Source organism: Hypanus sabinus, chromosome 32 (genome assembly GCF_030144855.1).
Source record: "Hypanus sabinus isolate sHypSab1 chromosome 32, sHypSab1.hap1, whole genome shotgun sequence".
NCBI lineage: Eukaryota > Metazoa > Chordata > Chondrichthyes > Myliobatiformes > Dasyatidae > Hypanus > Hypanus sabinus.
The window spans coordinates 1801824-1816352 of record NC_082737.1 but is presented as its reverse complement, the minus strand read 5'-3'; the positions used below and the strand labels follow the sequence as shown (position 1 = coordinate 1816352).

The window sequence follows — 14529 nt, the reverse complement described above, 5'->3', positions numbered from 1 at the left end:
GAATTTTTAGTTTTTCCATGCTTTACAATTTTTTTTGGCTCCAATGTGAAAAAAGGAGCATGTGGTTCACAAATAAAAATTCTCAGTTAATCAGTATCCCTGGTTGCAATACACATTAAGGTAAACAAGGTGTTGGGATCAGGTTAGTATTGAGGTGAGTCCAGTTATCCTCACTGGTTCAGCAGCCTGATGATTGAAGGGTAATAACTATTCTTGACCTGGTGGTGTGAGACCTTAGGCTCCTGTACCTCCTGCCCAGTGGAAGCAGTGAGAAGAGAGCACGGTCTGGATGGGGGTCACTGATGATGGATGCTGCTTTCTTGTGTCAATGCTCCTTCTAGATGTGCTCAATGGTGGGGAGGCCAGTTTCTGTGCGTATGACTCTGTGACTCACACTCTCTCCCTCCCTCCCTTCCTCTCTCACCTCAACTGTTTTTCACTTTTTTACTCTCCGCTTTCCCCACGCCCAACACCTCACATTGTGCCGATGCCTGTTGCTTCAACCTGTGACCTTTCACCAAATTGTGACCTGTGTCTATGATGTGAAAACCCCTGTTGTCAGTCTGTTCACAGCCGGTGGCAAACAGGAGAACTGAACAGGGCAGAATTAACCAGAGGGATGTTCCGATTGGAACTGTAATGGCCACAGAAGCAAGAGTGAATAATTTGGAAAGTTTTGCAGAGAATCTGAGCACAAACTGCATGGGCATCCCACTGACCCTCTCTCAACTCACTCTTTGCCCCCACCTTTCTGTATCACTCTCTCTTTACCACCTCACCACCCTATTCCAAGAATTCCTCTCACTTCTGTCTGTTGGTGAATTTGCATCTGTGGCTTTCAACACATGACACCTGCCTGAGTGAAATAAACAGTCCATTGTTCTCAATCTGTGTGTTTTCTACTGCCAATGATTTCCTGTTGTTTGCCTCATACCCTTCTTTAAGAGTGGAGTGATATTTAAAATTTTCTATTCCTCGGAAACCAGTCCAGAACCTAGTGATTGTTGAAAGATCACTACTAATGCACACACTGTGGCGACCCATTTCCTGCCACATCCGAACCGGCTCACGATTAGCCAGCTTTCCGGCTAAGGGAGATAGCCTACGGGGGTTTGCGAGCACAGAGCTTTGCAGCCTCTGCGCCACGGGGGGGGGGGGGGGGGGGGGGGGGGCAGGTTGAGGGAGGCTTAAAAGTGAGGCTGAGGATTTCGAATAAAGTTTTTCCTTCGACTGCAGTTACCGATTCCGGGTCGTAATTTTAGCGCTGCGTGTAGCACACCGCTACAATTGGTGACCCCTAGGGTCCAAACGATTTTTGGGCCAGAAATGACCGACGCCGCCTCTGTTCATGCGGTTTCGTTGAAACTGCCGAGTTTCTGGACACAGCAACCGAACCTATGGTTCCAGCAAGCCGAAGCCCAATTCCACGTTCACCAGATTACCTCAGAAGACACCCGCTACTACTATGTGGTGAGCTCCCTCGACCAGGACACAGTGGCCCAGGTCGCGGAGTCCGTACAGTCGCCCCCGGCAGACGGCAAGTACACGGAATTCAAAGCCCTGCTCCTCAGGACTTTCGGACTCTCACGGCGCGAGCAGGCTGCCCGTTTACTGCACCTGGATGGCTTGGGCGACAGAACTCCTTCGGCTTTAATAAATGAGATGTTGTCTCTGGCCGACGGACACACACCCTGCCTCATGTTTGAGCAGGCATTCCTGGAGCAGCTGCCCGAGGACATACGCCTGCTGCTGTCCAATGCGGATTTCAGTGACCCCCGGAAGGTGGCAGCCCGGGCGGACTTGCTGTGGAACGCCAAAAAGGTGTGTCCATCGCACAGATCTCCCAGCCACGCTCCCAGCAGCAAACCAGTCCAGGTCCGGCCGCACAGCCCGCCAAACCCGGCCCAATGAACACTGGTGCTTCTACCACCAGCGGTGGGGTGCAGAAGCCTGCCGTTGTCGCCCGCCTTGCAAGTTCCTGGGAAACGCCAGGGCCAGCCGCCGCTGATGGCTACGGCAGCTGGCCATCGGGATAGCCTCCTGTATGTGTGGGACAGAAGGTCGGGACGCCGGTTTTTGGTCGACACTGGTGCCGAGATCAGCGTTTTACCTCCGACGAGTTACGACACCCGCAGCAGGGCACCGGGGCTCCCCCGAGGGCCGTGAACGGCAGCACAGTAAGGACCTATGGCACCCGTCAGGTGCAGCTACAGTTCGGCTCCAGCCAGTTCACGTGGGACTTTACACTGGCTGCCGTAGCCCAACCGCTTCTGGGTGCGGATTTTTTTGCGGGCTCATAGCCTACTGGTCGACCTGCCCAGGAAGAGACTGGTACACGCCGAGACCTTTCAGACGTTCTCCCTGGGTGCAGCCCAGTTGCCAGCCCCTCACCTCGGCTCCATCACGCTGTCCGACAACGACTTCACCAGGGTCCTGGCGGGTTTCCCATCGGTTCTGGCACCGCAGTTCACAGAGGCCATGCCCCAACACGGCGTACAGCACCACATCCTGACCCAGGGACCACCCCTCCACGCCCGAGCTCTGCGGCTTCCCCCGGACAAGCTCCGACTGGCGAAGGAGGAGTTCCAGAGGATGGAGGAATTGGGTATCATCCGGCGGCCCGACAGACCATGGGCCTCCCCCCTGCACATGGTGCCCAAAGCGCCGGGAGGCTGGAGACCGTGCGGCGACTACCGCAGGCTGAACGAGGCTACCACACCGGACCGCTACCCTGTGCCGCACATTCAGGACTTTGCAGCAAACCTGCACGGCGCACGGATCTTCTCCAAGGTAGACCTCGTCCGAGGGTACCATCAAATCCCGATGCATCCTGACGACGTCCCCAAAACAGCTCTCATCACCCCGTTTGGCCTATTCGAGTTCCTCCGCATGCCGTTCGGCCTGAAGAATGCCGCACAGACGTTCCAGTGGTTAATGGACGCGGTGGGACGGGACCTGGACTTCGCGTTCATCTATTTGGACGACATCCTCATAGCCAGCAGCAGTCGTCAGGAGCATCTGTCCCACCTCCGTCAACTCTGCGCCCGACTGAGTGAGTACGGTCTTACAATCAACCCCGCCAAATGCCAGTTCAGACTCAATACCATTGACTTCCTGGGCCACAGGATTACTAAAGACGGGGCAACCCCTCTGCCCGCTAAGGTAGATGCGGTCCGCCACTTCCCCCGACCCACCACGATCAAAGGCCTTCAGGAATTCGTAGGTATGGTCAATTTCTACCACCGCTTCCTCCCTTCAGCTGCCCGGATCATTTGCCTCCTGTTCACCCTGATGTCGGGTCCGAGCAAGGACATTACCTGGGACGAGGAGTCCGCCGCCGCTTTCGTTCAAACAAAGGAAGCTTTGCCGAACGCTGCAATGCTAGTACATCCCAGAGTGGACACCCCTACCGCCGTCACAGTGGACGCATCTAACACGGCAGTCGGTGGGGTACTGGAGCAACTCGCTGGCAACCCCTGGCGTTTTTCAGCAAACACCTGCGGCCACCCGAGCTCAAGTACAGTGCTTTCGACCACGAACTGTTGGCGCTCTACCTGGCAATCCGGCATTTCAGGTACTTCCTAGAAGGTCGGCCCTTCACCGCGTTCACGGACCACAAACCGCTTACCTTTGCGTTTACGAAAGCATCCGACCCCTGGTCGTCCCGCAAGCAACGCCACCCATCCTACATCTCTGAATACATGACGGATGTCCGGCACGTCTCGGGTAAGGACAATGTCGTGGCGGTCGCGCTCTCTCGCCCTACCGTTCATGCCCTTTCCGAAGGGGTAGACTTTGAGGCACTGGCAGAGGCACAGCAGGCAGATGAGGAGATTCCGAGTTACAGAACTGCAGTCTCCGGTTTGCAGCTCCAGGACCTCCCCGTAGGCCCGGGTGAGAGGACCCTACTCTGTGACGTCGCCATCGGCCAACCCCGTCCCGTCGTCCCGACAGCCTGGCGGCGCCGTGTTTTTGACTCCATTCATAACTTGGCGCATCCCTCCATCCGGACAACTGTCCGGATGGTTTCCAGCAGGTTCGTTTGGCACGGACTCCGCAAACAGGTCAGTGAATGGGCCAAAACGTGCATGCACTGCCAGACGGCCAAGGTGCAGCGGCATACCAAAGCCTCACCACAGCAGTTCCATCCCGCCCACCGGCGTTTCGACCACATTCATGTGGATATCGTGGGCCCCCTGCCAGTGTCGTGCGGAGCGCGGCACCTCCTGACTATCGTGGACCGGTTCACAAGATGGCCAGAGGCGGTCCCGCTCACCGACACCACCTCCGAATCTTGTGCCCGAGCCCTGATCACCACCTGGATATCTCGCTTTGGTGTACCGGCCCATATTACCTCCGACAGAGGCACCCGGTTCACCTCCAGCCTGTGGTCAGCTATGGCCAGCCTTTTGGGGACTCAGCTGCACCACACAACTGCCTACCACCCACAGTCGAACGGGCTAGTGGAGCGTTTCCACCGTCACCTGAAGTCGGCCCTCATGGCCCGCCTGCGAGGAGCCAACTGGGCAGACGAGCTTCCCTGGGTCCAACTCGGCATCCGCACAGCGCCCAAGGACGACCTGCACGCCTTGTCAGCCGAGTTGGTATACGGCGCGCCCCTGGTCGTCCCCGGGGAGTTCCTACCAGCCCCACGGGGGCAAGAGGAAGATCCCGCAGCAGTCCTGGGCAGACTACGCAAGAAGCTCGGTAACCTGGCCCCCATACCCACTTCACAGCACGGGCGGAACCCGACCTGCGTGCCCAAAGACCTGCAGAACTGTAAGTTTGTGTTTGTACGAAGGGGCGGGCATCGGCCACCGCTGCAGCGGCCATACGAGGGGCCGTTTATGGTGCTCCGGAACAACGGGTCCACGTTCGTGCCGGACGTTGGGGGGGAAAGAGGAGGTTTTCACGCCTCAAACCGGCCCATGTGGACCTGGCGCAACTGGCCGAGTTTCCGGCACCTCAGCGCAGAGGCCGACCTCCCAAGCAGGTTCCGGCCCAGACTGTGGACATTGGGGGGTGTATCGCCGGTTCTCGGGGGTGGGAGTTATGCGTCGTAATTTTATCGCTGCATGTAGCACACCGCTACAACACAATCATTTCAGCCACCTCTTTCAGAACCCTGGGGTGTCATCCATCTGGTCCACGTGACTTATCTACTTTCAGATCTTTCACCAACCCAAGCACCTTCTCCTTTGCAATAGCAACAACACTGACTTCTGCCCCCTGACACTCAAATTTCTGGCAGACTGATGCTGTCTTTCGTAGTGAAGATAACTACAAACCACTTACTAAGTTTGTCCGCCTTTCTTATTTCTGCATTATAAACTCCAGTGTCATTTTCCACTTGTCTCTACTTCTTGCATATCTGAAAAACCTTTTGTTTTCTTCTTTTATATTATTGGCTAATTAACCTTCACATTTCATCTTTTCTTGTTATTACATTTTTATTGCCTTCATTTAGTTTTTAAAATCCTCCAGCTTCCCACTAATTAATGTATGCCCTTGCTTTCGAATTTATGTTGGCATCGTCTTCCCTTTACAGCCACAGTTGCCTCATTCTCCCTTCACAATATTTCTTCATCTTTGGTATTTATCTAACCTGCACTTCTGAATTATTCACAGAAACTGCAGCCGTTGCTGCTCTGCCAACATCCCTAATGTCCCCTTCCAGTCAACTTTGATCAGCTCCTCTCTCATGCCTCTGCAGTTCCCCTTATCCACTCTAATACTGATACATCTGATTTTAGCTTCTCCCTCTCAAACTGCAGGGTGAATTCCATCATATCATGATCACTCACTGCCTCATTACAAAACACCAAATCCAGATTTGTCTTTTCCCCAGTGGGCTCAACAACAAGCTGCTTTAAAAAGTCATATCGAACGCATTCTACAAATCCTTTCTTTCAGGATCCAGCACCAACATGATTTTCCCAATCTACCTGCAAATTGAAACCTCCATGGTTATCATTACATTGTCCTTTTTACATGCCCTTCCTATCTCCTGTTGCAATTTGTAGTCTACATCCTATTTACTGTTCTGAGGCCTGTGAAAACTGAATTGGAATTGACTTGTATTACTTACAACCTTCATATACAGGAGTAAAAGTCTTTCTTATGTCTCTGTCTAAATGTGCAATTTATAGTAATTTATAATAAATATTATGTACACCAGGACAGTCAATATAACACAGAAATACAGCTGTGTCAACATGTACTAATCAGTCTGATGGCCTGGTGGAAGAAGCTGTTCCGGAGCCTCTTGGTCCTGGCTTTTATGCTGTGGTACCGTTTCCTGGATGGTAGATGCTGGAAATGTTTGTGGTTGGGGTGACTCGAGTCCCCAATGATCCTTCGGGCCCTTTTTACATACCTGTCTTTGTAACTGTCCTGAATAATGGGGACTTCACATCTACAGATGCGCTGGGCTGTCCACACCACTCTCTGCAGAGTCCTGCGATTGAGGGAAGTACAGTTCTCATACCAGGCAGTGATGCAGCCAGTCAGGATGCTCTCAATTGTGCCCCTGTAAAAAGTTCTAAGGATCTGGGGACCCATACCAAACTTTTTCAATCATCTGAGGTGAAAAAGACGCAGGTGTGCCTTTTCCCCCACACAGCCGGTATGTACAGATCACGAGAGATCCTCGGTGATATTAATGCTGAGGAACTTAAGGCTGTTCACCCTCTGGACCCCAGATCCATTGATGTCAACAGGGGCGAGCCTGTCTCCATTCCCCCTGTAGTCCACAACCAGCTCCTTTGTTTTTGACATTGAGGGAGAGGTTGTTTTCTTGACACCACTGTGTCAGTGTGATACAACTCTCATCAGGATCTTTTTACCCTTGCAGATTCTTAATTTTACCCACAAGGATGCTACATATTCCCAATCCTATAACATCTCCCTCTCAGAATTCAATTCCCACCCCAACTTTCTGCTTACCCTCCTATCCATTCGATACAATGCATATCCTTGCATGTTAAACTCCCAACTATGATTTTTCAACAACTCAGTGATGCCCACAACGTCATACCTGAGCATTAAAAGATAACACCTTCAGTGCTGTGTTCATCACCCTTTTCAATTTTACCCCCATTTTACCAGAAGTTAAATTTATATCCTGTTCTGGAGACTTTTGTAACCTCTCCTGCACTCCTCTTCCCTTTAACTTCATCCTCACTCTTCCAAACTGTTGAACCTATTATTTAGTTTAAAGACAAACTTCACCCTATCCCATTAATTGCAGGTTTGACCTGTCATGTACCTAAATTCAACAAGCATGTTGGTTTTGTTACCAGAGGTAAAAATACACTGGACCTGGTTTATACTAGCATACCAGGAGCATATAAAGCCATTCCCCAGCTCCACGTTCAATTGACTGCTTCTCTTGCTGCTTCTCCCTATGTATTCTACACCACACCCTTTCCACCATGAGGAGATACCTGGTGGCCACTCGTCCTTCCGCACGGATCTCCTCCCGGCACTTATCCTTGCAAGCCGAACAAGTGTCACATCTTCCCCAGCAACTCCTCCCTCACTACCATTCAGGGCCCTAAACAGACCTTCCAGGTGAGCTGACACTTCACTTGTGAGTCTGTTGGGACCATCTACTGTATCCAGTGCTCCTGGAGTGGCCTCCTGTAATTCAGAGAGACCCAGTGAAAACTGGAAGACCGCTTCGCTGAGCACCTGTGTTCCAACTGCTGGAAAAAGCAGGATTTCCCAGTGGCCACCCATTTCAATTCTGCTTCCCATTACCATATGTCAATCCATAGCCTCCTCTACTGTTGCGATGAGGCCACACTCAGGTAGGAGGAGCAACATCTGCCTGGGTAGCATCCATCCAGTTGGCATGAACATTGATTTCTCCAGCTAGTAATTGCCACCATCCACTTCACCATTCCCTATTCCCTCTTTCACCTCATCTCCTTATCTGCCCATCACATGCCTCAGGTGCTCCTACCCCTTCCCTTTCTCCCATGGTCTTCTACCCTCTATCAGATTCCACCTTCTCCAGCCCATTATCTCTTTCATCAAACTTCCCAGTTCTTTACTTCACCTCCTCCCCCTCTCCTGGTTTCACCTATCACCCACCACCTTGTACTTCCTCCTCCACTACCCCCACCTTCTCAATCGGACTTCTCTTCTGTCCTGATGAAGGGTCTCAGCCTGAAACGTCGACTGTTCACTCTTTTCCACAGATGCTGCCTGACCTGCTGAGTTCCTCCAGCATTTTGTGTGTGTTGCTTTGGATTTCCAGCATCTGCAGATTGTCTCGTGTCTGTGAGTCTTCTCCTGCTCCTATTTCTATGTTCTGACATTATTCGTTGTACAAGATGTTGGTGAGGCCAGATTTGGAATACTATGCTCAGGTTTAGTCACACTGCGACAGGAACAATATCATGAAGCTGGACGGAGTGCAGAGGAGATTTACCAGGATGTTGCCAGGACTCGTGGGACTGAGTTATGGACAGAGGGTGAGCAGGTTGGGACTTTTTGTTTTGTCCCCATTGGAGTGTAGGAGAATGAGTGGTCATCTTATAGAGGTGTAGACAATCATGAGGGACATACACTCAGTGGTGGAGGGGTCTCGGGAGGTAATTCTAGAGCAGAGGGTCATGGTGGACAGTGTTGTAGAGATTAATTCAGGATAATAGGGGCAGGGATGGGACAGCAGTGATATCTCAGTGGGGAGTGAGACCAGAGGAAATGCTCACCCTCCCAGTCTCAGCTCCATCTCTCACCTCAGCCTGGTTTCCATCTGTTGTTCAATGTTCCCCTGTGGCTCCTCACCAGACGTTGCCTCTGCCTCTGACACGGAGAGTCCATCGCTCTCAGTCTGACACCTTCCTGTAACAGACCCGTCATCAGTGGACTCTGACCATTGGGACTCTGCCCACCTCAGACTCGTCCCTCACCCTCGGGAGCTCCCCCTCAACACTCCGTCCCTCACCCTCGGGAGCTCCCTCTCAACACACCCGCCCTCACCCTCGGGAGCTCCCTCTCAACATACCGGCCCTCACCCTCGGGAGCTCCCTCTCAACACTGTCCCTCACCCTTGGGAGCTCCCTCTCAACACACCATCCCTCACTCTCAGGAGCTTCCTCTCAACACACCGTCCCTCATCCTCGGGAGCTCCCTCTCAACACACTGTCCCTCACCCTCGGGAGCTCCCTCTCAACACACCATCCCTCACCCTCGGGAGCTCCCTCTCAACACACCGTCCCTCACCCTCGGGAGCTCCCTCTCAACATACCGTCCCTCACCCCCAGAAGCCCCCTCACATCGACTACCCCACTACCTCAGGAGCTCTCTCAGGTCCGTCCCTCACACCCTGCCATCTCTCACCCTACGGAGATCCCTCGTCAGATGGTCTCCAGACCTCAGGAGCTCCCTCGGATCCATCCCTCACCTCGATCCCTCCCACTACCTCAGGAGAACCTTCAACCCATCCCTGAAGCTGCTTCAGCTGACACCGTCCACTTACCTCATGAGTTCCTTCAGTCCGTCCCTCAGCCAAGAGTGTTCCCTCACCTCAGACCCATCTCTACCTCAGGAGCTACTCAGACCATCACTCAATGTAAGAGGTCCCATGGTCTGAGACCCACCTCAGCTTCAGCTTCTCCCTCATCGTCAAACCTTCCTTCACCAAGACCCTCCTCACCGTCACCATCCTCACTGTGACCCTCCCCACCCTCAGAATCTCCCTCACCGAGACCCTTCTCACCCCCAGAAACTCCCTTACCAAGACCCTCCTCACTCTCACACCCTCCCTAACCAAGAACATTCCTTACCCTCAGTCCCTCCTACAGGGGCACTTGCTTATCCTCATACCTTCTCTCACAGTCAATTATTCCCTCACTGAAAACCTCATCACTATCAGACCCTCTCTCACTGAATCCTCCTCACCTACTACCTTCCCTTGCCCTCAGTCACTGCAAACACACTCAGACACCGTCACCGACACCCTCAGACGCTCCGACAGCCTCAGGTGGAGCTCGAGCCTCGGCCAGATTGCTCGACCAATGACGGAGTGAGGGAGGTGTGGCTATCGAGATGGGCGGACTGACCGACCAATAGCCAAGCGAGGAAGGTGGGTCGCGCCCTCCGGCAAACGGATCGACCAGAGGTGGAGGGAGGATCTCGCGAGCCGACGATTTACCCGAACAATGACGTACCCGGGGTGGGCGGAGTTACCTGAGCAGTGACAGAGCGGCGTGCTCGCCGTGGCGCACGGTCACCTGATTGGCTTTTTTGGAGCCAAATTCCAGAAAATTGTCTTTTTTCAATTTGTTTGGCTTCGGAAAATTCTATTTGGCTTTTTCCCGGCTTTTTCACTTGCTGACATTATCTGCACGAAAATTACAAGCCATCCTGCTTCTGAAACATTTTCCTTTGAGAAAGATGTATTTCGGTCAGTTCCATTCGGCAATATCCAAACCGGCAACACGGCCGGTCACGTGATCCGGCTCCAGTTTGCCTCGGATGTGATTTATAATCACACACATCGACTTTCTATACGGAATCACGTTTTGTGGTGAAACTGTGACGCCTTCGGCTCTTTTTATAAATCATTCATCATCAACACGTGTCGTCAAAGAAATGGAAAGCTTGTTCCGAGAGCAATCGTAAGTACAACAGCAAATGGGAAGAAAAACTTGTCTGGGTACAAAAGGCTGCTGATGGATCAGGGGCAGCTTATTGGAAATTGTGCCCCTGCAGTATTTCACCAAGAGTTAGCAACCTTTCAAATCATGAAAAATCGGAGAAACACAAGCGGAGAACTCAGGCGCAGCTTAATGTAACAAAGACTGCTAGGCAAGGTAATGATAAAGTTATGGCAGTAGAGCTGCAAATTGCTGTCAGCATGCCCTGCTATTGTGCGATATGTACAGTTGACCACCTCAGTGAAATCATGATCGCAGATTGGCATGGAGTACACTGGAGCACATATAGTTACATAAAACTAAATGTGCATGCTGAATCAAAAACATCATTTCGCCTGCACTGAGAACTGATCTTATTGATGACTTTCAGGACAAGAAATATGCCATCATTATAGATGAATCTACAGACATTTCAACACAAAAACACGTGTATTTTAGTTTGATTTTTAAGTAACAGGACAAAGGAAATTGTAACTGGGTTTCTTGGTTTAATTCCAGTGCAAGAAGCTACAGGAGAAAACATATTCAATTTGATTGACAAGGAAATCAAAAGATGTGGCCAGAGTCTTGCAAATTGTATTGGTTTTGCATCCGATGGTGCATCAAACATGGTTGGGTGCAACAATTCTGTGTGGTCTGGACTAAATGATGTGTCTCCTTTTTGTGTGTAACTCAAATGTATCTGTCATTCGCTGGCACTGTGCATTCAATATGCAGTATCCAAGCTGCCATCAAATATTGGATTTTTGCTGTCAGAAATACCCAACTGATTTCTCCATAGTGAATTAAAATCAGAAGCATACAAAGAATTGTTTAGAGTGATGAACACAGCTACAGGATTTCAGCTAGCCGGAACTGTCCCCCCTCCTCTTTAAAAACCCTTCATCAGCTTGGTGGCTTGAGCGTGGAAAGGTTTTGTTTAATATTTTGATGAACTGGGAAGAGCTGAAGTTTGATACAAAATTCAAAGCAAGACGCCTAATACAAAACCTACTTGTTCTTTGTGTTTGCAATGCCTGTTATGCATGAATTTGAAAGACTGAACAGCCTTTTTCAGCAAACCAAAGCTGATCCTTATGAATTGTACCAACAAATATTCTTACACCAGAGGAGTCTTCAGAACAGACTGCCAAAAAGCAGAAAAAATATTCATGAAGCTGATTTTGGTATCAAATTCTTAACAGCATATAATAAGTTCCTACAGCAGAACAACAGTGCTGAGGCCCATCTAGTAATAAAAAATGTCAAAGAAAGATGTATGTCTATGCGAGAAGAAGCTCTCAGTCAAGTTATATGTAGACTTGCATTGGCGAGAGATACATTTGAAAGTTTATCAAAATTGAGCCCTGTGATAATTTTAAATCAAGACTCAAGGCCCGTGTTTTCCGAGTTACCCTTTATACACCTTGCAGGAAACAACATCAGCATTATTGAAGAGCAATACAGAAAAATGCCTTCTGTCGATTGGAAAGAAGAAGCTCCATTTAAGAAAGGCAGACTCCCGACAAACACTGAACAGTTTTCGATTGGTGTACTTCACCATCAGGCATTTAAAGAGGTTGCCACCTTTGCCCTCACCTGCCTAACTACCCCTGTCAGCAATGCTGTAGTTGTGAGGATATTTTCTCCTGTATCCTCCGTTAAAACAAAGGCAAGAAACAGAATGCAGCTGAATCTTCTTGATGCTACGGTGAGAATCAGGGCAGAATTATTGCTTTCAGGCCTGTGTTGTAAAGACTTCATTGCATCTCCAGAAATGCTAAAAAAACTTCACATCTGACAGGGTTTATCCTGCACGTTCCACTCATTCCTGTGAAGAGGACAGTAATGCCTGGATCTGGGGATTTTCATGTGATGTGAGTATGGAAACATTGAAATTTGTTTGGCATTTTTCTATTATTGTTTGGCTTTAAATTAAAATTTCAGTCTGGCAACCCTGTGCAGGCGAATTCACCAATGACAGGGCAGGAGGTGCGGCTCACCGGGCGGGGAGATTAACTGACCTGTGAACCCAGCCCAGTGTCCACCACTGACACATTACTGGTGTGGGGGGAGTTACCCTGTGAACTGTCTCTCTCTCACCCTCTCTGTCCATTATAACCATATAACAAGTACAGCACAGAAACTGCCCATCTCAACCTTTCTAGTCCGTGCCGAACGCTTACTCTCACCTAGTCCCACTGGCCCGCACTCAGTCCATAACCCTCCACTTCTACTGGAAGCTCGTTCCACACAGCTACCACTCTCTGAGTAAATAAGTTCCCCCTCGTGTTACCCCTAAACTTTTGCCCCTTAACTCGTAACTCATGTCCACTTGTATGAATCTCCCCTACTCTGAATGGAAAAAGCCTATCCACGTCAACTCCATCTGACCCCCTCATAATTTTAAATACATCAAGTCCCCCCTCAACCTTCTATGCTCCAAAGAATAAAGACCTAACTTGTTCAACCTTTCTCTGTAACTTAGCTGCTGAAACCCAGGTAACATTCTAGTAAATCTCCTCTATACTCTCTCTATTTTGTTGACATCTTTCCTATAATTCGGTGACCAGAACTGTACTCAATACTCCAAACTTGGCTTCACCAATGCCTTATGCAATTTTAACATTACATCCCAACTCCTATACTGAATGCTCTGATTTATAAAGGCCAGCATACCAAAAGCTTTCTTCACCACCCTATCCACATGAGATTCCAGCTTCAGGGAACTATGCACAATTATTCCTAGATCACTCTGTTCTACTGCATTCCTCAATGCCCTACCATTTACCATGAATATCCTATTTTGATTAGTCTGACCAAAATGTAGCACCTCACACTTATCAGCATTAAATGCCATCTGCCATATTTCACCCCACTCATCTAACTCGTCGAAATCTCTCTGCAAGCTTTGAAAACCTACTTCATTATCCAGAACACCACCTATATTAGTATGATCTTCAAACATGCTAATCAAATTTCCCACCTCATCATCCAGATCATTAATGTATATGACAAACAACATTGGACCCAATTTTTTTGGAAAACACAGCCCAGTGTCCAGCACTGACACATTGCTGTTGTGGGGGATATATCCTGTGAACTGTCCCTTTCTCACCCTCCCTGTCCATTATAAGCATATAACGATATAACAATTACAGCATGGAAACAGGCCATCTCGGCCTTTCTGGTCCATGTTGAAAGCTTCCTCTCTCCTAGTCCCACCTACCTGCACTCAGCCCATAGCACTCCATTCCTTTCCTATCCATATACCCATCCAAATTTTTTTTAAATGAGAAAATCGAACCTGCCTCTACCATTTCTACTGGAAGCTCGTTCCACATAGCTACCACTCTCTGAGCAAAGAAGTTCCCCTCGAGTTACCCCTAACGTTTTGCCCCTTAACTCTCAACTCAAGTCCTTTTGTTTGAATCTCCCCTGCCCTCAATGGAAAAAAGCCTATCCACATCAACTCTATCTATCCGACTCATAATTTTAAAAACCTCTATCAAGTACCCCCTCAACCTTCTACGCTCCAAAGAATAAAGACCTAATTTGTTCAACCTTTCTCTTTAACTCAATTGCTGAAACTCAGGTAACATTCTAGTAAACTCCTCTGTACTCTCTCTATTTTTTTGACATCTTTCCTATAATTCGGTAACCAGAACTGTACTCAATACTCCAAACTTGGCTTCACCAATGCCTTATGCAATTTTAACATTACGTCCCAACTCCTAAACTCAATGCTCTGATTGCTAAAGGCCAGCATACCAAAAGCTTTTTTCACCACCCTATCCACATGAGATTCCAGCTTCAGGGAACTATGCACCATTATTCCTAGATCACTCTGTTCTACTGCATTCTTCAATGCCCTACCATT

General features: G+C 49.6%; 1 protein-coding gene across 5 annotated transcripts in view; it reads right to left on the bottom strand.

The window, feature by feature from the left end:
• LOC132384399 (mucin-5AC-like) overlaps nt 1-10008 on the bottom strand; it is a 192931-nt gene extending 182923 nt beyond the window's left edge. For 3 of the 5 annotated variants that reach the window (XM_059955517.1, XM_059955514.1, XM_059955518.1), the window contains exons 1-2: nt 9491-9758; nt 8748-8853 (exon numbers count right to left, since the gene is read on the bottom strand). Coding sequence is in view for 3 of the 5 variants with exons in the window: in XM_059955514.1 (XP_059811497.1) it covers nt 8748-8764 (17 nt within the window). In the remaining 2 variants the exon portion in view is untranslated. Of the gene's footprint in view, nt 1-8747; nt 8930-9490; nt 9759-9813 lie in introns of those variants that run through there. The other 2 variants (XM_059955516.1, XM_059955515.1) reach the window with 2 other exon arrangements.
• Between the last annotated feature and the right edge of the window lie 4521 nt (nt 10009-14529).